The sequence below is a fragment of the Trachinotus anak genome, unplaced genomic scaffold, assembly GCF_046630095.1.
Source record: "Trachinotus anak isolate AG129_WGS33_773 ecotype Australia unplaced genomic scaffold, CSIRO_AGI_Tana_v1 ptg000032l, whole genome shotgun sequence".
NCBI lineage: Eukaryota > Metazoa > Chordata > Actinopteri > Carangiformes > Carangidae > Trachinotus > Trachinotus anak.
In genome coordinates, this window is record NW_027273883.1 from 7,413,032 (window position 1) to 7,440,897 (window position 27,866).

The following is a 27,866-nucleotide window of genomic DNA, read 5'->3' on the forward strand; positions in this document are numbered from 1 at the left end:
TGTTTTTTTTTTGAGCCGAAGAGGGCGAAGACCCGCCCCAACCGTGCCTGTGATTGTTTTTTATCAATAGATTAGTACTCAATCAAGGGCAGGGAAGAGCCCACCTCGGGTAGGAAACAAACACAAAGCGGTCCATCCACTTACTCCCAAATCTACCAGCATGTGACAGGAAGTCGTCATCGTGCGGCGACGTCACTTGACTTCAGTGCGGAAGAGGTCGTCATCGTAAAAGCTGTGAGTTGGAAGGTCTGAGAAATGTGATAAAATGAGAGCGCATTTGTGTGGAGAACAGCGTGTGCTTCAATAGTTTGAATGAACTAAGCAGTTGCCATTAAGAGTAGGTGCTTTCTGGACCATGCGTGTCTAGGTTTGAGCTTTTTTAAAGCCTCAGTGCAGTTAAGTTCATTGCATGTCTTGTGAGCCTGGCTGTCAGTTAACGGAGGAATCCCTCATTGGCTGCATGGAAAATGAAATATATATATATTTTTTTTTTAGAAATGACGCGATTATAAAATATTCGGATAATTTTCCTGTCGTTTAAACCGTAACTTGGTGATTTAAAAAAAAAAAAAAAAAAAGGCGAATAGTAGGGTGGCTTGTGAGGTTAACATTCAGTAACGTCTTTAAAACCATTTAATCACATATTTCCAGACCGTTTAAAGCCTGAAAATGTCGTGGATACGGGAAGGCGAATTAAACCTGCTTGAAAAGATTTCAGCCAATATCCTAAAGGTAAGCCTAAATCTGTATTCTTACACTTCTTTGTACAGCTCCAGTTAGTGCATCTCATGTGCTGCCAAGACACTTACCCCACTTCTTGGGGACATCTCTAAAATCCCCCAAAGACTCTTCAAACCAACTAGATGAAGAAATCTTTGATTCATTGCACAATAAAACATTTTTTTCTCATGTTGCGCCAAGATAGCAGCTGAAAAATAAACCTCCTTGCTCAACCTAGGTGGCCTTTAACGAAATAAACCAGTTTTTAGAATCAGTTATATTTGTCTTTATAGATATAAAATAACATGTTCGTATTTTTCTTTTTACAAAATCAGCAAGGAGATGTCATTTTTCTGCCTACTTGGAGAGGAAATTGAGATTTTTTATTTTTTATTTTTATTTTTTATTGCAACAAAACATTTTTTTTATTGCACGGTAGAATATGTTTTCTTCCAAATTAGTGGTGTTGTTTAGATATCTTCAAATCTCTTCAGAATAGTGTTCAGTGTTGTTTTTCAAAGATCATGGGTTATATATGCTACAGTTGAATGCAAAAGTTTGGACAAATTTTGTTGGTTTTTGAAACGTGTAGAAATAAAAACAAACCCTGCAGCAAACGGATATAAAAAAACAACCTTTCTTCAAATGTGAATTGACTGTTTCTTTTTATGTCATTAACTTAAACCTGATTACTTATGGTATAAAAGTTCACTTTGCTAAGTCAGAACTTGGGAAGCTCCCTTCTGCATACAACTGTCTTTTTTAAGAATGCAGATGCTCAGCTCTGTGACCTGAAATGTAAATTTCATACATGAGAGGCACAATGTGGAACTAGTTTCTGTCACCCAGAAGCAATCAGCTACCACCGTAGAGCTGCAACTAAAAATCATTTGTCTGTAAAAATGCCTGTAAATAGTGCAAAATGCCCTCAGCAATTTCCACATTTCCAGTTTTGTTCAAAAAAACAGCCTGAAATGCAAAGATATTTGTTTTGAAAAGGCAACCACTCTCTCCATGCTTCCAACTGTATCATGATCTTCGTCAGCTGATGGAAGTAGCTCATATGTCATCTGCTAATGAACAGTGTGACATGCAGTTGAAATGTCTGGAAAAAAGAAACAAAGATATTTAATTCACTGTCACAGAAGACATGGAAATTTTACATGACCTATGACTAAATGATTGATTGATTATCAGTTTTTGCCTTACTACCCTTCTTACGATTGACAAATTGTTTCAGCTCTGTAATATTAACAGTAAACCACACATCTCCTTTGACTCTCCTGATCTGTGTTGTGTCGCCCAGGCTGGACCCATGCCTAAACACGTTGCCTTCATCATGGATGGCAACCGTCGCTTTGCACGTAAGAAAAACATGGAGCGGCAGGAAGGGCATATGCAAGGCTTTAACAAGCTGGCAGAGGTGAGGCAGCGCTGGGTTTAAAGCTTGTCTTCTCAAAAACCTGGTCTGGGCATGAGATAGGTTGTTCATGTATGTGTAACCCATTGTCCCTTCCACACCAGACACTACGTTGGTGTAAGCATCTCAACATCCAAGAGGTGACGGTGTACGCCTTCAGCATTGAGAACTTCAAACGCACTAAAGATGAGGTGGAAGGGCTGATGGAGCTGGCCAAGCAGAAATTTGAAAGGCTGTTGGAGGAACGGTGAGTTTCAAGTTTGGGATTCTGAAGATTTAAAAGTTTTCACTTCGCTGTTGATTGTGGGGAATTTTAGTCACGTTGCACATCATATGACCCATAAAGTAAGGTTGAGAGGAACCAATTGCTGTGCTGGAGCGCTGCTGTGTAGTTAAAGTAAGGAAGTGTCTTTGCAGGACTGAAACTGACATGTTTCAGTTTCAGTCTTTGCAAAAAATGAATCAAACCACCTGTTAAATGCTGCCAGCTAGTGGAGCCACAGGTGTTTTTATGTTCTCCTCAAAGGTCCAGTTGGCTCACTGTTGATGTTTTAAAGTCAATATTGTCGCTGAGAGGAAAAATTAGATTTTTTTTCCTGTAATTTGACACAAGAGTAGTCAACAACGCTGACACAGGAACACTTACTATTGTATTGGCCACAGAATAAGATATGCTGTGGACTGATGAACTGGATGGAGGAGGAAGAAAGGCTGATTTATAAATAGGAGTGCACAATATCAGTCATTTCTGTTGCTATTTTGACTAATACTGATTGTATCATATGCAATATGCCATAATATCTGGTTTAAACCCATCGCTTTTGCCTCTAATTATTCTGTTACTGTGCAAATGTAGATGTCGAAAACACTTATCTAACTGACATCTGCCATGGTTGAATTTTGAAGCCAGTGGAGAGGTGTGTTAATCCACAGTTCCAGAAATAGCCACTAGATGCCGGCCCAAGAGAGATCTAGTACTGTATTGCCCCAGAGCCACCCTCATGATTTTCCACAAAGAGGCATATTTTACTCATGACTAATTTCTTCTCCTTTGACCAAGACGTCAAGAGACAGTTAGCTTTGCTGCTTTTGTTTCCTTATTTCCTCCTTTGTCATTTGTCATTCTTTGGAAAATGTCTTAATTCACTGAAGTTGATGACAACAGTTAACTCAATTAAATAAATGTATGAAGCATTTATCGTGGCTTTGCAATTGTGAAATATCCTTGATCTTAATTTTTTTTCCCACAGCAGTAAGGGTGTAGAAAATTGCTGTCATATGGACGTGGCACTGGGCATTTTCAGTATGTGGATCAAGATGTCTTGCAGCCCTAGTTTTTTATGTTTACAAGGCCGCTGCCACCAAGACGATGGTTTATGTTGGAGGCTGATCAGTGTTACTGTGTTGAACACCAACATGTGACTAACCACCTATACACAAGACACTGGACTTCAGACTGTGTCAAACTATACTCACTGATTACTCACACTTTGTGTGTCTCTGGATGGGAAATGCAGACAAACACGTTTTAAATAGCTGTTTGTGAATGGAGAAGTCGTCTTGTTCTCTCTCTTCTTCATTCTTTTCTTCTCCTCTAAACGACCTGTCTTCTCTCTCCCTCTTTAGGGAGAATCTGGAGAAGCATGGTGTGTGTATCCGGGTACTGGGCGACTTAAATATGCTGCCACTCGACCTTCAGCAGCTGATTGCCAAAGCAGTGGTCACAACCAAGGCTCACAATAAGTATGTTTATTAATTTTGCTCATCCCTCTATGACCCTCAACATTAGTAACTCAGTGTTATCACCTTACTGCCCACCTGACATAAACAGATTGCACATTATAAATGACCACAATTATACAAATGCTTGTTTTGCAGATGTTTCCTGAATGTGTGTTTTGCCTACACGTCAAGATATGAAATCACAAATGCAGTCAGAGAAATGGCCTGGGGAGTGGAGCAGGGCTTGATCAAAGCAAGGTAAACAATGGCCAAGACAATACTGAGTTAAACTAATGACATCTTAACCAGGAGATTTATTGCTTTAATGAACTGTTTTGTGTTTTATGTGGCGGTCAGTGATGTTTCAGAGGCGCTGCTAAGTGAGTGTCTGTACAGCAATAATTCACCCAATCCTGACCTGCTCATCCGCACCTCTGGAGAGGTGCGCCTCAGCGACTTCCTTCTTTGGCAGGTGAGGATGAGAATGACTGTGTGGAAAGATGACACCAACTGAAGATGAGAGTTGTTGTCTTTTAATTTGTCCCTTAAGAGATCTCACTTAAACCTTGAAAACATTAAAGTAAGAATGGAGATATGAATATCCAAGTGTGAGTGTTTGTTGATCACTGCAAATCAGAAGTAATTATTTAGTTTTCTGTAACTGCAGCCCCGGCAGTTCGACTGCTCAAAGTATTCACCTCCAAACATAACTTTGAACAAGGCTTTCAGTTTATTGCAACTAATGTGTCTTTGATGTGGATAAAAAATATCTGCAAGAGCTGTGAGCTGTGTGTCAGCAAAGCAGACTTGATAACAAGTCCACTTTAAGTTTTTCCTGTAAAACTGGTTAGTGACAGAAAATGTCATTATGCCATGGCCTTCAGCTGTAGCAGCCACCAAAGATGAGAAATACCTGTTGGGCTTCAACAATACACATAACATTTTGTTTTGATTGCTCTTATGTCTGTAAAGTATTGTCCACCAAATGAGGGGTTCAATACATGACAGACTTTTAACCAAATAATAATTTTACCTGCAAAATCACACTTTACAGCTTCACCTCTTGGGACCTGTATTGATTCTTATATGTATATAATATCTTATATTATAACTTATATTGATTTTATCTTCCATCCCGCAGACTTCCCACTCCTGTCTCGTGTTTCAGTCAGTTCTGTGGCCAGAGTACTCATTTTGGAACCTGTGTGAAGCCATTCTCCAGTATCAATTAAATCACAAATCCATTCAGGTAAGACTTTTATTGTGAAACCAGTTGACACCAATTGTTGTTATCACCATTATAGGAGTAAGCACAGGAATGGGATTACAGGCAAAACATCTCAAAATACTGTGGCATTGCATTAGATGTTTCTGTTTTATTATTGAAATAAATGAGGTGGACAAAATAATAGAAACACTTTTCCATATAACACAATACAGCTCATCAGCAACACAAACTGCAGCCTCCGGCACAAGCACAGAGTTGAGTCAACACCTCTCTGAAACAGTCTCAACACAAACTGAACAATAACTGTCGTGAGGGTAGGATTTATTGCAGGGCTGTTGTATTAGACTGCATTAGTTGTAGCCACGTGTATGTAATATTAACTGTAGATTTGGAGAGGGTCATAATGTTTGTTTGTTTTGCTGTTTTGACCCTGCCAAAGATATTGATTACACTCCACTCCTTGAGACTGTAGTGTTTTATAAGGCAAATATTGTAGTAGGTATCTTTTCAGTCAGTGTGTCTGTGTGTACCAGAAGTATGGGCAGCCAGTGCTAAAGGAGACGGTCAGAGTCCGTCTGGCCTCTTCAAACCTTAGTTGGTTGTATGGGTATTTGAAAAGTCAGGCATGACTCGAAAACACTCACAAACTGATGTAATGTAGCAAGGTGAGAATCATCAAAACCTTCAAGAACATATTTCAAATGCAAGACAAACTGTGTTTGCAAGTTCAGAAAAACTGTTCATGGACATGTTCCAAAGCATAAGTAGAGATATTTGCTGTATCAAAGTGTTGCATCAGAAATGACTGATTTAGCAACTTGGGCAATCTCAACACCTGCCAAAGATTGTTGTGCACAGTTATTCTGGGGCAAAACACAAATAAGAGAAATGCACGAATATTGGAATTTCACTATACATCTACATTAATGTCACCAAAATAAATCAGCGATTAAAACAATTCGCACTTATATGTCTAACTAACTCTAATTTTAATGTGTACGGTGTTTTAGAAAGCGAGAGACCTCCATCGAGAACACCAGGCCTTACTGCAGCTAGAGGCAGATCGTGCCTGTGTCGCAGAACACCTGCAGCATCACGGGAATGGAAAACCTGCCGACGCCCAGAGAAGACAAGAAGCACTGCTGCACTACGCCGCCTGCCGGGAAGAACGAGTTCAGGATTTCCTAGAAGCACTGAAGCACAAGAGAGACTCTTTCTTTAATGACTTATGCAGTGAAGATGTCTTGGCCTAGGAAGACTCCAAAGAGGAAAGCATATGGCGGAATGGGGATGAAATCTGTCACATCCTCTTCCCAAAAGGGCTTCTGTGGAAAATAGAAGAGTGAACAGTAACTGGGAATGGTTTCATTTTGTTGCCTATTTGTATGGTATGAAAAGGCAATTTCACCCCTATGGGGCTGTAGAATAATTGTGATATTTATGATTGTAGATTTAAAAAACAAAGTCTAATATGTGGAAATGTCTGGTCAAGATGTAGTTATATAATTGTGTGAATTATCTGTCACATGCATGCCATTGATCAGAAGATCTGATTCTATAAGTGAAACCCTGTGTTTGGGAAAAGCTTCCGAAGCAGTCACCTGGATTAATATGAACTGGTACTGTTTTCATTTTGTTGCAGCCCAAAGAAAGTGTTGTCTCTTGAGTGTGATGTTGAGGAACTAGTAACTAGATTTTGACCAGCTTTCTTAACAGAATAAAGTGAGTACTGTACGTCAGATATGATCGAATGATGTACGAATCACGTCTTTGTCCTTGCGTAGCACATGTCGCACTTCTTGCTTCAGTCTGGCTGTCAGTATATTGGTATTTCATGTCTTAAGACATTATTAACCAAACAAGTACTTTATGAAGTATGAATTTTCCTTACTTGTACTTTACCTGAGAATTTGCTTTTCATTCTACTTTATACACCTGCTTGATTCACTTCAGAGAGAAATATTATACATTGTACTCCACTACATTTATTTCACATCTACAGTTACTTCTTGCTTAGGAAGTTAAAATTTTACAGATACCACATAATGAGGTTATAAAATGGCTCCACCTCAACCAGCTAGAGCAGTAAAATGCTGTGTACACACCAATGCAACAGTAATAATAATCCAGTAGTATGAAAAAGAATAATATAACACCTACTGTTTGTTGCATTGAATACTTTTACTTTTAGTACATTAATAATTTACTGATAAGGCTTATGTAGTTTTACTTAAATAACATTTTCATATCAGGACTTTTACTTATAATTGAGTATTTCAATATTATAAGAAAAAATATATTGTTTAACAGTTACAGAGAAAGATCTCCTAAAGAAACAAACCTCAGCCATGGTGCTCCCATTTCGGGCTGGTTTGACCTTTGCTTTGGATCCCGTCTACAAAATAGCATGACAATCGATTGCCAACAGATTACAGCTGCCCTGCTTATATCACATGCCTAAGAATAATTTACCAAACACGTAAAACAAGCTTTTGCCCTGAACTTAAACTCAATGTCTCTTCCAGGGCTGTGAATCTGTTTCACATGTGACACAGACAGAGGGGTTCTGTTGAGATCTGCTAGCGTTATCAATCGGTTTCATACTTATTCTGTATTTAGGCCGCTTGTAAATTACATCTAACACTTTGAGGAACTTAAATCAGTGCTTTTTAAAACTTTTCCTGCAGACACCCTGAGAAACCTTGAATCCAGCGCCCCTTGTGGCAGTGATGAGTATTTTTTTTCAGGCGGCCTCCTGCCTCTTTAAGAAATGGGTGGTACCTTTAATCATGTGACATATCTCTAGCCAATGAGAGGCTTCGAAATACAAAACTGGTTCAAACCGGTTTCGTTCTTATATTTCAGTGTATAAACTACAAAAACATTCGTTTGCATTATACATTCGCCATTTTACACAGCGACAGCTCGGTTGTTGTGTGTCATCTCTCCGGGAAAACCCCGTTTTAACGTTATATTTTTGTGAGCTTTCCGTTCATTTCCTGCCAGTAACATGGGCAAAACGAAGGTAAGATTTCCGTTTTATTTTATTTTAACTCGGTGCATTGGGTTCCTGTTGTTAACTTGGGGTTAACGCTAGGCTGCGTTTGATATTTCTGCATCAGAGGAACGTCATCATCCCCAACAAACGTTACAGCAATGGCGGTCCGACAGAGGAGACCTGTTCAGGCATCCTCTCATTCGTCGATAAATAAAAGTTTATATCGTCGCTAGTCGTGTGAAAATATCTCTCAACATGCTAAACACGCCTGACAGCGTACATGGTGATCATTTCACGTCTGCGCCAAGGCACTCGCTAGTGCAGCCGTTGTCATTGCGTTGTGTTAAATTCCTGGCACCGTTTGTGTTTTCCCTCTTCGGGTTTGAGGGGGAAAAAATCTTGACAGGTTAAACGCAACAACAAACTTTCGATACACGCTGTAAATGCGCAGCTAAGACATTATTATTATTATTATTATTATTATTACCGTTGCGTAACTTGTGATTGAATTTAGCAAATAACGAGCGGCTGTGAAGTGATCAAAATAAGTTCAAACAACCTGCAAATCTGAGGAAAGAGCGGGGGGAGGGGAGTTTTTTTTTTTTTTTCTCCTTTATTTATTTTTTGCCTCCACTGTTTTGAATCAGGAAAGTCAGGCGTGTTCGTGAATGTTGATTCAAAACTGTTCACCAGTCTGTTTGAATTTAATCAACAATATGTACATGTTTAAAATGTCAAAACGTTTCTGTGCATCAGGGCGTTTCAGTAAATGCACGAATGCAGATATGTGAAATATTTAATATGTATATTATGTCCCAATGGTGTCTTTTTACCGGGAATGTGTTAATTTTGCGTGTTATTAGTGGGTAGACGATCTCGTAGCTGCGGGTTGTGCTCTTAAAAATACTAAGTCAACATTTTAAAATTCCATATTAATAAATAAAAGTGTCTCGGCTCAATAAAATCTCAGATCAAATGTAATTTTGATTTGAACGCAACCTCTGCAGCCTTATGCTCGGTCGCATCTATGGTATGGCGGTAGCTACAGATTAGTAAAGTAGTAATCTTATCAGTTTCCCAACAGCTGTGTGTCGGCGCTCACTGATACAAAACAAAGGAAGCTGTCAGGGCGCCAAGGCGGCGTCCTGGTGACAGGACAGCCCGAATTTGAATTCAAATATGCGCGGGAAGTTCTTTGTGAATTTCAAAATCGGCAGCAGTGTGGAAATTGAATTTGGCTTCAGGCCTTGTGTGTTTCATTTTTTGCTGTCAATTGATGATCGTGTCTGCAGATGTCTTCCTAAAATACTAAGATTATTGTGATGTTTGAGTTGTTCTGAATTTGACATGATGCTGGTTTTCCAATTGTAATATTCTGCTTTTCTGTTTCTTGTCTTTTCAGCAAATTGTACCCCCTGAGGTTTGTAAAAAATCATTTGTTTTGTTTTTATTATTCATATTGCATTGATGCTGTTTTGCACAAATATTGCACTGTGCCTTGTCAGAAAGTAATTTAGGATTGTATTTCACCTTTTTAGTATATTTATACTTGCTGGTTAAATGCAGCCTTTTAATGTCATTTTTCTTAGTTTTTGACTGAACAAGCTATCCAACATCCACTTTAGGCCTGTAAATATTTAATCAGTCATGTTTTGAAAATATGACAACTACATCTGCAATTATCACTTAAATTTTTCTTCCTGATATCTCTATAGCAAAGAAGATGTTCCCCACGGCTGGCCTTGGTAAGCTCCTGAGAAACACCATTAAGCAATTAATTATGAATGATCACTATTTTTGCTTCTTGTTCATCATCTACAAGGTAGTTGCTCCCTGATAACAGCCTCCTCTAAGGAATAACTGAAAATGAATAAAGATATATCCTGTGTTATTTGAATCGCATATACACACATATACATAAAATCTCATTTCTTATTATTCCTTTTTTGTGATAAGAGGTAGTAACAAACCTTATTATGCGTTTTTTGTGGTGAAAAGCAGGGATTATTATATTATAATATGCACAGTGTCACAAGCCAATGTTTTCACTGTGACTTGGGCATTTCGGTTGTGTAATCTATTGTTACATACAGTTTGAAATTTCCTGCTTGTTTTTCAGAAACCTAAAGCGGCAGCAGTGGAGACTAAGAAAAAAGCTGCAGCAAAAGTATGAAACTGATAACACTAGTTGATATCAACAAAACATCTCTGTCTGTGTCACGTTTGAAACTAATTCATGGCTCAATATTGACGAAGTTCAGGGGCAAAAGTCTTTGAGAAACATTTCAGATGTTTTGGTACACTTGTTTTTGTTCATCATTCTTAAGCATGTGATAATTATACACGAGCAGGGGAGCTGTAATCTGTTAGTAATCAATTGTCATGCTGTTTTGTAGAAGGGACCCAAAGCAAAGAAGGCCAAGCCAGCTGAGAATGGGAGCACCAAGGCTGAGGTTTGTTTCTTTTGGAGAGAGAGTTTCTTACACAATGTATTTTTTCATCCTTTTTGTAATAAACAATCCATGTTGGTAAATTGACATAACCCACCATTAATTTTTAAGTTTCCATTAGACAGAAGTCAAAGATGAGATAAACTGTTTGTTATTTCTTCATATGTGAACAGAGTTGAATGTAAAATACCAATATTATTGTGAAGGAAATACTTCAGTATTTGCAGGCTAATCAATACCAAAACACAGCTGCTGACCTGTCACATACACTTGGTGCCTAGCATTTATTTAAGCAAACAAAATGACTTCTTCAAGTGCATAAATTGTTAATTTGAGAGTACAGAAGTTATAAAGTTTTCCTTAAAAACTCTACAAGCTCGGTAAGAAAAATGCAGACATCTTTGGATAATATGCATCTGCGTTACTTAGAAAAACTTGTGGTTTTGTCAGAAAAACTAAGAAACACACTGCCAACCAAAATCATTAGTGTCTGCAGGTTCTGGTAATGTCTGAAAATTCAGTTCCTTTAATAAATTTGGGCTATTACCGTTTATGCGTCCTGAATAAAGTTTTAGATGTCTGCAGTTGTTGTTTCTTGGTCCACTTACCATCTGTCAATAAATGCAGTCGTTCTATAAGCAATTTTCTATGATTTTCTATGATTTGCTTGTATGAAGTGGGCAATTTTTTCCCCCCATCTTATTTGGTATTAAGAGGATCTGAAAAGGTAAATAGGATGAAATGGAGCATATGGTAGCATGATGACAATCACAGTAAAGGGGAACATACTGTCATACTGACAAAACAAGCACTGCATATAACAGTTTTATTTTCTGTCCATAGGAGCCAAAGGCCGAAGCCACTGAAGCCAAATGAATAACGGTTGATGTGCTCACTCTGTGTACTTGGTGATTGTACAGTTTTAAATAAGTATTTTTTACCAAGTTTTATATTACAAATGTCATTTATAGGTTTGTTTTGGGCCTGCACTTGATGTAACAAAACGTTGTCACATTCATATCCATTTTATATCCATTTAAAAATGATTACCGTCCATATCTTGTAGACGTGGCATTTTTAGTTTGTCTAATCCTGTTTTTTATTTTGAACTGCTGAGTAATAGATATTTTCCAACAAGTTGGATTTTAAATCTAATTTTAAACATTATAAGGCAGCTAAAGAATATTGTTAAAATTTGAGGGAGATTAGGAATTTTGCCTTTTATCCCCTTGTATTTTAATGTTGAACTAATGAAAAGATTTGCTTACCAAATGTTTTGAAACACTGTATGTGACATTAGATGTAGTCAGTAAAAATGCCACAGAAAAATACTGCTATTAGGTCAAAAGTTTTGATACATCCCAAAAACATGTATGATGTGAACCTGGTCATCTGATATAAAGTTCTGTTAAGTTATGTTTCTGTAAGAGGAAAAGAAAGCTTTTCTGACTTCATGGTTGATCTAAATGTTCTTGAATAAAAATTCTCAAAATGTCATCTTGCTGTGACTGTTGTGAAATGAAAACCTTAGAGAGGGGAAATGGAAGCAGATGTGTTTCTTATAGACATACTGTGACCACCCCACTGTTCTTTCAGATGTTAGTCCTATAATGTAAAAATGTAATACAGTAATCTTTGAATAATCTTAACTGTCTGCTACAAAACAGTTGTAAGCTCCTCCATCTTGGGGGTACATCTATTTTAGATCATTTTTCAACTTATGTCTTTACTTCAACCAAATGTTGTGTATTTTGACAATATTAGTTTTGTCTTAAATAGGCCTCTCTCCTGTATGAATTCCCATAGTTGACTGTAAACATTGCTGACTTGAAATGAAAAATAAAACCAGCAATGGAACAAGTATGCTTTATTAAGGTAAAAGTACCAGTTCTGTAGTATGAAAATACTCCATTATAAGTAAAAGACCCACATAAAAGTGAAAGTGCTATATACGGTGCATCTGGAAAGTATTCACAGCGCTTCACTTTTTCCACATTTTGTTTTATTACAGCCTTATTCTAAAATGGATTAAATTCATTTTCCTCAAAATTCTACACATAATACCCAATAATGACAAAGTGAAAAACGTTAGCTTAAACCTTTTGCAAATATGTTAAAAATAAAAAAAATAACATGTACATAAGTATTCACAGCCTTTGCTCAATACTTTGTTGAAGCACCTTTAGCAGCAATTACAGCCTCAATTCTTTGTCCTGTTGGAAGATGAACCTTCGCCCCAGTCCGAGGTCCAGAGCGCTCTGGAGCAGGTTATCATCAAGGATGTCTCTGTACATTGCTGCATTCATTTTTCCCTCGACCCTGACTTGTCTCCCAGTTCCTGCTGCTGAAAAACATCCCCACAGCATGATGCTGCCACCACCGTGCTTCACTGTAGGGATGGTACAGGCCAGGTGATGAGCGATGCCTGGTTTCCTCCAGACGTGACGCTTGGCATTCAGGCCAAAGAGTTCCATCTTTGTTTCATCAGACCAGAGAATTTTGTTTCTCATGGTCTGAGAGTCCTTCAGGTGTCTTTTGGAAAACTCCAGACAGGCTGTAATGTGCCTTTGACTGATGAGTGGCTTCCATCTGGCCACTCTCCTATACAGGCCTGATTGGTGGAGTGCTGCAGAAATGGTTGTCCCTCTGGAAGGTTCTCCTCTCTCCACAGAGCAACGCTGGAGCACTGTCAGAGTGACCATCGGGTTCTCGGTGACCTCCCTGACTAAGGCCCTTCTGCCCCGATCGCTCAGATTGGTCGGGCATCCAGCTCTGGGAAGAGTCCTGGTGGTTCCAAACTTCTTCTATTTACGGATGATGGAGGCCACTGTGCTCATTGGGACCTTCAGTGCTGCAGATATTTTTCTGTACCCTTCCCCAGATCTGTGCCTCGATAAAATCCTGTCTCGAAGGTCTACAGACAATTCCTTGGACTTCATGGCTTGGTCTGTGCTCTGACATGCACTGTCAACTATGGCACCTCATATAGACAGGTGTGTGCCTTTCCAAATCATCTCCAATCAACTGAATTGACCACAGGTGGACTCCACTCAAGTTGTAGAAACATCTGAAGGATGATCAGTGGAAACAGGATGCACCTGAGCTCAGTTTTGAGTGTCATGGCAAAGGCTGTGAATACTTATATACATGTGATTTTTTTGTTTTTTATTTTTAATATATTTGCAAAGATTTCAACTTTTTTCACTTTGTCATTATGGGGTATTGTGTGTAGAATTCTGAGGTAAAAAAAGAATTTAATCCATTTTGGAATAAGGCTGTAACATAACAAAAAGTGAAGCGCTGTGAATACTTTCCGGATGCACTGTATATAGTTATAAGTCGTTGCTTCAAAATAAAAATGCTGGCTAATTAAGAAAATCATGAAACCAGCTGAATTCTATCAAGTTGAAATGATCTCACGACAGAATCAGATTATTATTATTTGTATTGAGAAAACAAGATATCCTGGACTTGATGTAGACAAGTCTTGATAAAATGGAGATGTTTGCAGTGTGTAAAATGTTCACCTACAAAGTAACTCCAGCCATCAAATAAATGGGATAAAAAGTACATTTGTCTGACATGTAATGCAGTCAAAGCACAATCATAATTACTACAAAAATAAATGTACTGAATGTAAAGTCTGAATTTACTGTTGCATTAAGTAGAATTTTAATTGGTTCAGGAATTTTGTGCAGTTCAATAACAAGACCATCATATTTTAGGCAAAGTAGATGTACTCAGATACATTCTAAGGAAGAGATAATTGACTTATTACTTATTTAGTATTTAAATTTTAAACTACTTTATGCTCACACATTACTCCTCTTTTTTCAGGGCAGAATATTGTGCTCTGCTCCACTACATTTTATTCTGCTTTTCAGTGTAAAATCTTGTGCCATATCATAAGCAATGGCAGGGAAGTGCAACATTTTCCTCTGGAATAGTGTCATGGACATATAAAGTTTGTACAAAAATTAAATATTCTTGAAAAATAAGCAGTATTAAGCCAAGAGAGCCTCCCACCTTTGGAAAACCCTCAGTGTTTTTGCGGTGTAGCACCACTAGAGGACATTGCAACATCACTGCAGGCAGATTAAAATACTTGTCTTCATACCAGCTGGGGTCTCCCTCGCCTTTAACTTGTGAATCCTGGGAAACTCGGTCAAATATGACGCGTTTTTTTGTTTTGTTTTGGTTTTTTTGAAAGGGTCATGCAGGACATTGAGGGGATAGTTAATTGGTGTATTTAATGTCCTGTGATCTGCCATATGGATTCAGCAATGACAATAATGGTCAATTATGGGTCAAATGTAACTTTTTCTTTCTTTCTTCCTTTCTTTCTTCCTTCCTTTGTTAAATAATCAAGCCACACATGGTGAGATAAGAGCAGCTTCAATGTGGAAAACCGTGATATTATTTGACTAAAAACCTCCCATTTCAAAGTATCTCAATAACTTGATTATCTTTCTGGCTAAATTTCACATCATTATACAATGACCAACGACTGCATGAGATTTATGGGTGAGAGATAACCATCATCACAACATCAGATGCAATCAGTGTATTTGAACAAACAAGAAAGTACACACGTGTGGATAAATTACCTGTAGGAGCACCCTCCTTCCTACTCGTGGGTGGGCTCAATGGGTTCATACACATTCCTGAAGTAGGAGAGAAAGTATGATATCCTATACGTACTGTAGAGTAAACACAAACTTTAAATCAGTTAACTGTTATGTTTCTCCACATGTGGGGAGAAAGGTGATACCAGGAGAAATATGTCAGTGGTGGCATACAGAGGAGGGTGGGCTGCAGCACACCGCGGCTATATTAGACTTAATGCACTAGAATGGTGTTAAACTGAAGAAAATCAATAACACAGAGAAACATACAGGTGAATTTGCTCATACTGCACAATTACACAGGTCACGTTGATTCAGATTTCAATGACAAACATAATCCCACTTCACGGTGCAGTTTTCAATGGTATCTTCCTTAAAAGTTGAACTGAGAGAAATAAGCCATCGAGGACCAGAAGTCCTTCTCCTGGTATCACCTTTCTTTTTTTTTCCACATGTGAAGTGGGAGAAAAGTGAACTGACTCAAGCTGTGTTCACTCTGCAGTATGTGTAGGATCCTTCACCACCATCCTTTCTCTCCCCGGGTTAGGAATGAACAGTATGAACCCACTGACCCCAGCAAACGGGATGGAGGGTGTTTCACACAAATAGGTAATTTATATGTGGCATTTACATGTTTTCCTGTTTAGTTCAAATCCAAATGGTCCAAAAGCTGCTTGTTTCTGCTTCTGATGATAAGTGATACTGATTTCTCACCAATAGCCCAAGTAAACTCCTTATTTCAATACTACACCTGCATGACAGAAAGCAAACGAGCAGGTGATTTATGGGAAATTAGGTTACTGCTGACTGACACAACTCTGATATTAAGTTGGATTTTATTATCTTCATCAAATTTTAACTTTGATATCCAGAAGAGCTGTGTTGTGTTGTGACTGTCTAGGTCAATGGCTGTTTTCAAGGTTGAGAATGAACTGATGATCCAAATGTTTTTCACATGTTTTGGAAATTTACATTTTTTTTCAGAGGACCTCAAGGAAATTTCATCTTTTGTTGGCTTAAAAGTTGAAATTGAAAGAGGTGTTTTTGAGTCTTCATGGGTGAGGTCGTCTTCAAAATACTTAGAAAGTAATGGGAATTTGAACACACACAGTTGCACGACAACAGTGAAAACTATATCCGCAGAGGAAGCTCCAGAACAGCTTCTAAGTGGACTTTGTGTTGAGATTGTTTAGGTGTTTCCAAGGTCAAGACTGAACTTTGAATCTCAACTGATTCAGATCAGTTTCGAGGGCTGACAGGGTCCCTTTTCCCCCCGAGAACTTTAAGGAATTCTTCTCCAATTGTTGCCTTAAAAACTGAGATTAAAGGAGAAAAGTCCTGACAGGGCTCCAAAAATGGAAATCTGAATAATCTGCATTTCCATGATAATGGTGAAGAGCCTCAGGACAGAGAGAGGGGACCTCAGTGAGATGCTGTCTTCAAGGGCAAGGCAAATACAGGTTACGTCATTTAGACTAGGCTAAAATGTAGACCAAAAAAATACATGTTCCTTTGCAATGATAACCAATCTGGATCACATTATTGAACATGCAGGTTGCATCTTTTATTCCCATAGCATGTCATTATAAGTTGCAAGTTTTTTTTCAAAGAGCAGCCAACCTAGATCTTATCCCCACGTTTACCTCAACCACTTCCACTGTCAAATATTTTGAATTCATGTGTTTTAAATTAACAAATACGTTCTTCCTTTTCATTGAGGCCGTTTTAAAACCACACACATGACATGTAAGAGCAGTGTAAGTGCTTCACGATATATATATATATTTATATATACTATGAGGAAGACATGTGAGCACATACATTGGACGAGTTCATTCCGACCAAACATGGGGGTCTGTATGTTTCACATGCACATTGGCATGCTTTGTGTGCTGCCGGGCTCTGAGTGCCCCACCCCCATAGCCTATGGAGCATGTTACCGGCTTCCTATAAAGACTACAGCCAGAACACAGCGCGTTATTCATCCCGGCGCAGACCGAGCGTCCCCAGACCCGCCCCGGAGCCAGCGCGGCCGCAGGTAAGCGCTCAGACTTCCACCCGGTGCTTCTACCTGAGGGAGGCGGTGGAGAAGGGACCTGGGAGAAAAGTCGAGGCTGGTTCCTCAACTCAACAAGAAAAGTATCCTGTTGCCTCTGTAGGAAAAGTTGATAAGTTGATGTGGGTTTTTTTTTTTTTTTTTTTTGGTCAGCTTTATTTTCTCATTGAAAACTTAAACTAAATCAACTTTAAGTCTTGAGCCCGTGTTCTCAGACGCTGGACACGGTTCTTTAAAGAGGAAATGCTTTTTTTTTTTTTTTTTTTTTATGTAACTTCAACCATCGAAAATGTTTGTTCATCTGCATCAGTGTTGATTGTGAGAAAGAATCAGTTTGGTTTGAGGTTTTTTTTTTTTTTTTTTTAGAAAAAAGTAGGAAAAAAAAAACTAATTCAAACTGTTGCAATACTTTTATTATCAGGGACAAAAACACTAGATAAATGGCTAATGCAGCTGACAAATTAACCTGGAATACATCAATTTCTATTGACTTTGGAAGCAATAACATTGCATTTTGAAAGACAGAAAGAAAAAAGAAAGAAAAGTACTGAAGATTTTTTTTTTTGTTAAGTCTAAGCAGCAGTTTCTTTGTGTGTTTTCTTTCCAGTGGCCATTGCACATGTGAGCTAAACTTCTAAAAATCTTGTGTTTTGTGGCTTTTTGCATCTTAAGATCCTGCAAATGAACGTTAAAACGCCTTATTATTTACATTCATACATTCTGTACTTGCAGCTGGCTCCTGTCTGACCTATATATGGAGTCCCCATGTACATGCCATGTCATCTGTACATTTTGTGCTCTGGCAGTATGGACACAGATTGTGGAAAATGCAAAGCCCTCCTCTTTTAGGGTGTTTTCTTCAGCTTCAGGTGAAAAGAGACATTTGAATGTAGAGTCAATTTTAATTCTCAATCTGAAGCGAATGAAGACTTTTGATATTTGATCCCTCTTTAATTAACACGAAGGCATTTCAGATGACTCAAAAAGCTGACAATTTACCTCCCTGCTGTGTTGTTTTTTTGCTTTGGTCGGCTGTTGTCATCTACACATCACAGGTTGCAGTTACAGAGTCTGGACATTTGCTTCACTTTTACCTCCTTGCGAAGATTTACACTCGTGTGTCAGCCCAATTAGGTGGGTAGCTTCGTAGCAGTGGGTGGTCAAACAGTTTAGCATAGTGCTACTGAACAAGCTTGAGATCTGGCTCATTTGACTGACAAAGCCTTATTCATCAATTACATGTCCCCAAAAACTTTTTCTTTGTCTGTGGGTCAGCCATGTTGGTTTCTTCACAGCTGGGGCCCAAAATGGAGGCCACTTCTTAGGTTTCATTGTCATGCACACCTTGAGTATGTCTGTCACTAATGCACAAAACAGTTTGTAACTAACTAGCTTGAAGAAAAAGCATTTTATTTACGCGTTAGTGAAATAATCATTAGTTGCAACCCAAATTAATTAATTTTGATAGAATTCAGTAGTTATTTTTTCTTTTGTTTCTTCAGATCCTGACCAGTATTAAAATGTTTTGGGTTTTTTGTTTGTTTTTTTTTTGGATGTGTTTACACAATGTTTGTCTCCGAAATCTTAAAGTTCATTACAAATAGGCTTCTGTTCAGTAGCTGCCAGTTACAGCATCACAGTAAGAGCAACCACCATGTACATGCCATGGTCATGAATGTGGAGGATTCCCAGACAGAGGAGTGGAGTGACTGCACAACTGCAGACAGTGAAGTTGTTGTTGTTGATGATGATGATGTTGATGTTGTAATCCTGAGCCGCTGTTGCCTATCTGGAGATTTTGAACTTGCTGTACAGTCCAGCTGCAGCTTCTGACGGCTCGGCTATTGTCGACAACGCTCATTCACAGGAGATCCCCTGCTGTGGGCGGATGGGTTGTAGAGGGGAGTTTAAAGTGACATGAAAAGGCGGGGCTAAGAGAGCGAGAAAGCAGCGCTGACTGGATTTGATTGGCTGTTTCGAGCATGGTACATGGTGTACCCAGTAAATGTTTACAGGCCCTGCTCACATGTGGCTTTAATGCTGTGTGACATCCTCCAGTTTCTTTTTTTTTTTTTTTTTTTTTCATTTTAACAATCTCTCGGGGAGGGATGAAGTAAATTAGTTCAGACCTAACCCTCTTTGTGTCTTCTTCGCATTCAGCTCGGCACCTCCTGATGGACAGGTGCTGCATTTTTCTGTCTTTCCTGCATTTTTTTTTCCTCCGACAAATTAGATTAACATCAGTTTTGATATCTTTAAGATATAAAGATATAGTTTTGGACATGAAGGAAACATGAGTGTTAGATGTCTATAAGCATAGAGTCTGCCTGTTTTTGCCACAAAGCTACTCACTGAGCCTGTATGCAGCCAGTATTTTGAAATGTGACCATAAGTGCCACGCAAATGGGAAAACGCCCTCTTTCCTCTTTCACTTATATTAAGCCCTGAATAGTTTGCAGGTGATTCACGTGGACTCACACCAGAAAAATGCAGTGCACCACTCCTACAGCTGAATCAGCTGTGAGTATGTGATGCGTTCAGATGTTGTTACCCTCAGGCTGGGGACTTGACACCTTTGTCCCTCACACTGTTCACATCTCTGAGCAGCAGCAGCTGAGATCGTGTGTGATTTCTTTCCAAACACAGGCCGATTTTGAAAAAGACCGGTCATTATTGTAAACATAACACAACTGTCCTCACAGGCTGAGAAGTGCTGCTCATGATGAGTAAATTAAACTACATGTATAAAAGTGGCGGAGTGCTCCTTAAAGCACAGTATGACATAATTTTGCGTACCGACCAGGTGATTGTTCCCTTACAAGTTGTCAGCAGGGGATACCTGAGCTTACATGCAGTATGTGGCAGGCCAAAGCATTCCAACTATGTTTGCTATCTGCACAGTCAACTAATTAGCCGAGGAAGATGGCAGGACAGAGTCGCTGCCATTTTAAATGAATGGTTTTGTATCTCCAGCTGCAACATGTTCTTACACATACAATTCAGCAAAATATGTCTAAGAAAACCTAATTATTATTCTGACTCAAGTTGTAATAAAGTCCATGAAGCAGGTAAAACAAATGACAGCACCGTCTATATTACACAACATCTGGGTGGTTTTCAATTTTAGTTTGTGGGTAGAAAAGTAAAAAAGGTAAACAAGGTGAAAGTGCTTGTTGTTGTTGTTGTTGTAGTTGTGTGTGGATGACTTAATGCCATTCCCTGCGTTGTCCCTGTCTTTTGGAAACAAGCCCTCGTCGCTGGTTCTAATCATAGTTGCTGGCAGCGTGGCACAGAGCAGGTATCCAGCCTGTTGGAAGGTCTACCATTGGATTGCCGATTCATTACTGGAAAATGGTTTCAACAGAGCCTCAGCCGTTTTTGGCTGAAGGACAACAGTTCTATAAATGTGAATGTGTGTGACTGACCGACTGGTCAAGTTACACTATTTTAAAGATTTAGCCAAATGCTGCGAGACTCCACCACACCACCATTTGTCAGGTGGTGGAGTGTTGGTTCCCCGTTGGCCATTGCTGTTTCAGAATAGATATATGCAAACAACCTAGATAACCTATTAGACCTATAGAACCTTTTTTTTTTTTTTTTTTTTTTTTTTAAGCGACTTGTTTTTTTAAAAAAAGCACCTAGCAACAAATCTAGCAACCTTTTGCCGGACAATGTTGCTGTTATAAAATGAGGATTTTAGCTGCAGCTGCTGCTTGGAACTGACTACTAGTTAACATGAAGTCTTAATGGGCCATGTGTCAGTGACTATTTCATACTTGTTCCATTGTCTGACAACAGAAACAGAAAAACATGTAAGAGAGGACAGCTTTATTGGGAATTCAGCTGTATTAAGATACTGTTCATGTGAGCACAGAGAGTAGGAGAGAAACAAATAGATACAGGGCTGAAACCAGCTGACACTAGACCAGAGTGCAAATACAAGAAAATCAGTGACGTCGAATGTTTACAGCAGCTCCACAACAGTTTTCAACTACCTCCTCAGATTCGCTCACTGATTGCGTGCAGTCCGGCCATTTAATAGGTTTCAAACTAGTCTTAGCTCTGGCTTGTACCAGATTATTGTTGCTGCTGCAGACTTGCTGGGAGTATATACCAACTTAATCTCCTAATCATGGTGTTGTTAAGACTTCCAATAATGAGCTTACTATGTTGTTAATGTGCATTATTTGGTTCCTGTTGGACAATAAAACCAGAAGCCCTGGATAACTCCCTGTGGTTGAAGATCAAACACCACAGTCACTGTAGAGTCATTTTTGAGTTTGAGTCAAATTCTTGTAGCGTTTGCTCAAGGTGTGACTGTATCTGTATGTATAACAAAAGTCTTCCAAGTAAGAAGTTGACTCATGCTGTATTTTAGTGGATCCCCTGTCAATCAAACCCTTTAAAACTCAAACTGCATGATGTAAACACTGGCTGTCTCACACACAGATCAGTGAAATAGAAAAACATTATTATATAACAAAGCCAACCACTGGAGCGACTAAAACACTATAAATAATAAATCAGAGTTAATAAAAGGGGAACTTGTTGTCCCATGTTTAATCTGGAGGTTCATCAGGTTCTTGATGGACAGTCCTGAAGTCTGTGACATTTCATTTCTGCCCTAGTTTGAGATTAAATGGTCACATCAGCCTGGTTATGTAACCCTACACTCTGACATGCATGCTCTGAGAGAGCAATGTTACGCTGTATTGTTTTGTTTGATTCCTCTTTTACCTTGTGTGTCGACCAAATGAGCGAATCGTATCCGACAGCTCACAAAGGGTTTGTCTTGTTTTGGAAGGCGGTGGGGATGGGTGTGTTTGGGAAAGCAGCCCACGGAGAGTAATGCATTTCGACAGCAGTGTGTATGTGTTTGAGAGTGGGTGGGTTTTTTAGGCAAGCCCACAGATCTGGTTGGGTGAGAGCAGGGTTGTATAAAAAGGCGGAGCACAGCGCAGAAGCTCTCTCAGTAGTTCAAGTTCATCACTGTTTGGCATCTGTTTGGATTTTCAGCGTGGCTGGGAAGTAGAAGGTCCAGGTCAGTTGGACCAGCATTTTCTGGCTTTTTAAAATAATTTTGTTTTGGAAGGTGAGGAATCTTAAGCCGTTGGTTTTTATGATATAGACTGAATTTTCATGCAAGGAGCAACTTTTAAAGCTTGGATTGCGTTTAATTCTCTCTTAGGGGGGTGTAACCAGTTTGGTGTATTAATGCTTCACATATGTCTTATCTTCTCCACAATCCTCCACCTCACCTTCCCTGGAACCCTAATCTCAGATGCACAGATCAAAGCTCATCTGAAAATGGGCTTTGACGCATGGTTGTTGTCGTTATGAAGCGAGCATCTAGGGTTTTGTGTCTTGTAATGTACAATCTCTTCTACATCATCTGGTCTTGTTGGGAAGCCGTTTGAGATCCTTGCACCAGTAAAGATGATCCAGTTTTCAGAGTTTTAAAATGTCAAAATCTTGGGCTTTGCCCTTTGAGTACTTTGTGTTCTAAACTCACGGTTGGACGGACATCCATCCCCTCCGTAAGCTTTTCTCTGGTATTCTTTCTCAACAATTCAAAAATCATGTAAAACTTGACTTTACTTATCAGTTGCATTTGCGATTGATCATGTGTGAATGAATGAAATGGTCATTCTCTTTGCTTTATAAGGTTATGACGCAGCATGAATAGAGGCTCTGTTGCTCCAGTCCAGATATAGTTCAAACATGATAATTTAATAACGAGGGGGTTTAGAGTCTGTCCTACTTGGCAAACTGTGCCACGTAGGGCAGACCCAAAAGAAATCCAGATGTGAAACATACATGGGTTTGTATGCGTGGTGATAATATTGGATCTGCCCACAGTGAAGTTTTGCAGCATGGCTGCAGGCAAGAGATGTTCCCTCCTCATGCATAGATCAGATGGCTTTGGTTAGTTTGGAATCCAACGGCGATGTTGGTCTTCCCCCTTTTTTTTTTAATTTATTTTTTTTTATTGAAAGTTTGACAGGGAAAGTCGATTTTATTATCTATTTCTCTCCCTCAAGACATGACTAGAAATATCAGATTTTAATTTTTCATGTATTTTGGGGAAGCAACTCTGAGTCGCTTCTGATGGATATTTTATTTTTCCAACTGTATTTCTGTGTTGGCAACTTTATCCTTGATCCTTTTTCTGTTGCGCAGATGCTAATTGAGTTATCCTTTGTTTTTGCAGATCTTGAGAGCCACCCCAGCTCTTCCCGTCAACCCATTTTACACCACATCAGCAGGCATGATCATCAGGCTGGGCAGACTGACACCTGGATACTTCCGCCTCCTCCAGGTATGTACAGCGTCACCATTGTTTACAAATGAACACTGAACTGATCAAATACTCTTGATTTCAGCCTCTCGGTGTCATACTATGTTTGATCTTGTTTCTGATGAGAAAAATTTGTGACAGATGCTTTATACTGGGAAATCATATCTAATCTCCACCCACTGAACCATCTGCAGGAGTGTTTTGGAATTAAAATTTACTCGTTTTTGTAAATTGTATTTATGTCTGTCTCTGTCTTTACTGTACCTACACTGGCTCTAATCTGAACTGCTTTCAGACAAGGGGCCCAGTGCTGTGCTGTGACCCACAATCCGCTTTCATCACCAGTATAATTAGGGGTGACACTAATCATTGTGATATCATTTCCTCTGTTTCTTTTGTCCCTCTTGCTGTCAACATAATCCACTCATCAGCAGTGATCCTCCGTATGCCTCGTCCATTGTGTAAAGTTTTTGTTCGCCCATTTACTTTTCATTTGAAAACAAAGGCTGCCCCCTCATACAGCTTTACAGTCACTCAAATGCTTAACAGACCGTAAAAAAGTTGACTGGCTGTTGCATAAGATTTCACACACAGGCGTGACAGTAAATTCACTTTGCTAATGCTGAGTAATTGTAGATTTTACTACCCGGGGTCACTTTTCAGTTGATGTGAAATATCGATCTTTGGTTTGAATTAACAGATATTTCCACATGTGGTTCGACATTAAAATTTCCTCCAAAAAATAAAATCAACTCAGATAATTGCTGACTTAGTAAAGTGACAAAGACTGACACACTGGTGTCAGGGTGAGGGCAGATTCTGAAGCTCCGGTTGAATTTAATACATAGGACACGTAGCTTCTTTGTTGATTCTGAAAAGTCTTATCTGACAGTGTTCATATGTGTACTTTCTTTAGATGAAGCGGGGGTATTTTGGAGTGTGGGCAGCTGTCTCGGATGCCGGAGGCATTCCCATCTCACTGCTTCAGGCCCAAGGGTCAAAGAGAGCAAGGAGGCACTGTACATTTAGAAACCACATACAGGAGGAATGAAATGATGTTAGGCAGTCATTCCTAAAAATGCTCTGCTTGATGCAGGGTGCAGGGTTTGCTCTTTATACTCTTCTTTGTGCTCAGAACTTTGTGTTCCCCTTTTGCCGAAACCTCTTCCCGTCCTAAATGTTTAATCATTGTTCTTGCCAAAGGTTTGATCACATGGCAGAGGGCTGTGGAACTAAAGTTGCAGATGTTGGGTCTTTTTAAGGAAGAAGCTTCTTAGGACAAATATGTGGTGAATGTTTGCTTTTACCCAGTTTGGGCCTTTCAGGGTTGAACATCTCAATGGCTCATTGTTTCCACTGTTGGCTGACCTCTGACCTTTGGTCTGTTTGTTTTTGTCTCTGCAGAGGCAAGTTGCTGGTGAGGTGCAGACGCAGCCTCAAGACCGTGCTGTCAACCAGATAGCCATGATGCTGGCCATCATGGGCCTGAGTTTGTCCTACTACAGTGCCAAACAGATGACGGAGAAGGTCCAGGTCCAGCCTGCGCCCTGAAGGGACTTGACTACTCTGAACGTGCTGATAATGGATGAGCCAATGAGAAGTGAAGGAGATGGAGCAAGGAAGCAGGACGCACAACAGTGTCTTCTAGGAGCGCACTTTCCTCACCTCACAGTCATATTCACACTCAGACACTGACTTTCTGGTATCTCTCAGTCACCATGCGCAGAGATTTCAGGGCTGCCGTTAAGAGTTTTCTATACTTTCCGTTGTCAGGACCTTGAGGGATTTGTGGGGATGGCTCACTCGGGGTCATGGATAGGACTGTTTTTATGTGATAGGTTTGGGTGAGTGATCAAAACCAGCCGAATGCCGACTGGGCCTGACCATTAGTCATTACAAAGGTACATGCTTGCAAGATGCCGTCAATACTGTTCTTAGCAACAAAAAGGGGGGGGGGGGCCTCTTACATGAATCTTTGCCAGTGCTCAAAGCCTGGCCAAACAGGGTTAAATAATATGAACAGTAATGCCTTGTAAGGGAAAGCTGACTGCAATTGAGATGTACCTTTTGTATTGAAGTGATGACAGGCCCAGAACATAGTTAAAGGGGATGAAAAGTTAGCTCAACCCATTTTTGGTTTTCTGTCCCCCCCCCCTCACGGGAGAACCTCACAGTCTGTGAACAGATCAGGAGCTGTACTCAAATACTGTCAATATATTTACCTGTGAAATGCATCTGTCAGGTGTCATAAGTCAAGTGAAGAATATTTGCACAAAACTTAAAACATTTTTAAATACTACAGTAGATCTGCAAAGGGACATGCAATTACTCACTACTTTCTTTATATGGTGTGTTTTTAGGTTTTGTTTTGTTTAGTTTTTTTCTGTGGTTTCACACTGTTTAACATTAATCGTATAAAGTTCTATTAATAAGATGTGTGACAACTTAGATAAGCCTGGTTAAGAGCCCCTCCTGCAGTATCAACTACAAGTTAATGCAAACATTTACCTTTACTGAACGTTGCATGGGTGTGCAGACTTTTAATTTAAATTCTTGAGTCTGTCTTTTTATTGATGATTGTATTACTTTATTTTGTAATGATGTAATAAAGCTGTGAATATTCTGAATGAGCAGTGTAGAGTGGATGTTTAGTATTATTGAAAACCATGTGAGACTATCCAAAACTTGAGTTAAGTCTGAACAGTCCTGATGTTGGAAGCTGCAGAGCTTCAGTATTTCCTGTATCAGAATCTGTGGTGTCATCTGCACGCTACAGGAAGTGGTCAGGCAGTTGCACACGTTATGTCTCTCTTAAGTGAGGTAGCATTTTTTTTTTTTTTTCCTTTTGATTTCTGCCAGAGACTGTGCCCTCCTCACACGCAAGCCCAGATCTACCACGCAAAACTGTGGTTTTGTAGAGATGGCTTTGCTCATGCAATAAATGCATTTGAGCATAAATTTCTCTTTATGATGGCAAAAAACCATTTAAGGAGAACATGCTCATCAAGTCTTTTAGGTTATAGACCTGAGACATGTTTTCTGTCTGCAGTTTCAGATTAATGACTTTATGCTTTGAGGAAAACAAAAATGCAAGTGTTGGTTAAAAGGAAAGTTGACTGTTTTTGTTGTTGTTTTTTTTTTTTTTTTTTTTTTTTTTTTTTAGGTTAATCCAAAATGTAATTTAATGAGATGTAGCTCAAGGAAACAGGATGTTTGAAGTGATCAGGGATAGTTATGTTGATTGGACAAAGATTTCTGGATGTTTTGGCACGTGATTCCCGTGTTCCCCTGCTACACAGATGGCTTTGAGGTAGACGGGCGACAGCTTTTCTTCTACGTTCTCGTTTCTTTCACAGGGCGTGGAGTTTAGAAAGTGCGCATGTCTGCTTCCAGGCTGATGTGATGTCCTGTGACAAGCTGAGACCTCGTTGGGCGCCACGTGCCCCTCTGCCCACGCCGCAAGCTCCTCCCCGCCGCCCTCCCTGTCCCCTCCCCCTCACACATCACTGGGCAAAAATATCTCTTTGGTGTCTCAGTGATGATAGGAACAGGACACAACCCTTAACGAAGAGCGCCCATTGGCTGACCGGTGATGCGTCACCAAAATCGGCCTGGTTCTAAGCCACAGAGACAAAAGGATGGGGATAAGGTCATTGGTGGGGAATTTGGATGAGCGAATATTTGGGACAAGGGTGGGGGCTTCATTGCCTTTATTTTATTTTGTTTCCATCGAACCAAGGGGCTTATCAACACACCCAGAGAGAGTTCGGCATAACAGCCAACACCAAGTTATGTTTTGTAAATGAGTTGGCTTTGTAGATCCTTGTGAAGGGCCCTGAAGCTTTCTGTTAAAAAAAAAAAAAAAAAAAAAAAAAAAACATGTCAGGAATGGGTGGGCCTCAGAGCTGCAGGTGTGAACAAGAGACACAAACATGACTGTGAAACTCAACCTCAGGTGAACGTCACCTTTAATTTTCCGGCCACTGGGTTCACATTTACCATAAATATGTGCGGCTTGTGTGTGCATGAAAAATCTTTGTAGTATATGCCAGTGGGAGATTTTTTTTGTTATAAGTGTGCCGACCTGTTTAATGGTCTGTACACTTTATGAAGTAGCTTTATTTTCTATCAAAAAGTTCTGTATAAACCCCTTCTCATGGAGTGATGAAGTTTTGAAAACTTACAGGACATGTACACCTACCTGTGAAAATATTATGTTTTGTTTCTGCTTTATGTTCAATAAAAACATTAAAATAAACTGATTTGTGGTTATTTTTATGAACTATGGTGAGAAGCATACTGCTGAAAAGTTAAACAAATTAGATCATAGCCACCTACACCATATT

General features: G+C 39.4%; 2 protein-coding genes across 4 annotated transcripts; both read left to right on the plus strand.

Annotated features, from left to right (window-relative positions):
• Nucleotides 1-161: 161 nt before the first annotated feature.
• dhdds (dehydrodolichyl diphosphate synthase) lies at nucleotides 162-12,035 on the plus strand. 3 transcript variants are annotated; one of them, XM_071469726.1, is made up of 14 exons: nucleotides 162-234; nucleotides 652-732; nucleotides 2,027-2,143; nucleotides 2,245-2,387; nucleotides 3,767-3,883; nucleotides 4,019-4,120; nucleotides 4,220-4,334; nucleotides 5,004-5,111; nucleotides 6,101-8,115; nucleotides 9,491-9,508; nucleotides 9,804-9,833; nucleotides 10,208-10,255; nucleotides 10,485-10,541; nucleotides 11,382-12,035. In XM_071469726.1, exons 2-9 carry the CDS (start codon nucleotides 670-672, stop codon nucleotides 6,341-6,343), a joined length of 1,008 nt encoding a protein of 335 aa, XP_071325827.1. In that variant the 5' UTR covers nucleotides 162-234; nucleotides 652-669; the 3' UTR covers nucleotides 6,344-8,115; nucleotides 9,491-9,508; nucleotides 9,804-9,833; nucleotides 10,208-10,255; nucleotides 10,485-10,541; nucleotides 11,382-12,035. The 3 variants fall into 3 exon arrangements, with proteins under 3 accessions (XP_071325827.1, XP_071325828.1, XP_071325829.1); XM_071469727.1 differs by having other exon boundaries at nucleotides 209-246; XM_071469728.1 differs by lacking the exon at nucleotides 162-234 and adding an exon at nucleotides 235-337.
• A 5,005-nt stretch (nucleotides 12,036-17,040) lies between these two features.
• LOC139613256 (putative transmembrane protein ZNF593OS) lies at nucleotides 17,041-26,147 on the plus strand. The gene is made up of 3 exons (XM_071469729.1): nucleotides 17,041-17,201; nucleotides 23,434-23,541; nucleotides 24,925-26,147. The coding sequence occupies exons 1-3, from the start codon at nucleotides 17,097-17,099 to the stop codon at nucleotides 25,069-25,071; spliced, it is 360 nt and encodes a 119-aa protein (XP_071325830.1). The 5' UTR covers nucleotides 17,041-17,096; the 3' UTR covers nucleotides 25,072-26,147.
• The last annotated feature ends 1,719 nt before the right edge of the window (nucleotides 26,148-27,866 follow it).

What these genes read in the sequence shown, in the direction of transcription:
- dhdds (XM_071469726.1), top strand. Translation starts at nt 670, where the DNA reads ATGTCGTGGATACGGGAAGGCGAATTAAACCTGCTTGAAAAGATTTCA. An exon ending in GCTTTAACAAGCTGGCAGAG is followed by an intron (nt 2,144 to 2,244) that starts GTGAGGCAGCGC and finishes CTTCCACACCAG; the next exon opens with ACACTACGTTGGTGTAAGCA. An exon ending in GCGACTTCCTTCTTTGGCAG is followed by an intron (nt 4,335 to 5,003) that starts GTGAGGATGAGA and finishes TCCATCCCGCAG; the next exon opens with ACTTCCCACTCCTGTCTCGT.
- LOC139613256 (XM_071469729.1), top strand. Translation starts at nt 17,097, where the DNA reads ATGTTACCGGCTTCCTATAAAGACTACAGCCAGAACACAGCGCGTTAT. An exon ending in CGGAGCCAGCGCGGCCGCAG is followed by an intron (nt 17,202 to 23,433) that starts GTAAGCGCTCAG and finishes TTGTTTTTGCAG; the next exon opens with ATCTTGAGAGCCACCCCAGC. An exon ending in GATACTTCCGCCTCCTCCAG is followed by an intron (nt 23,542 to 24,924) that starts GTATGTACAGCG and finishes TTGTCTCTGCAG; the next exon opens with AGGCAAGTTGCTGGTGAGGT.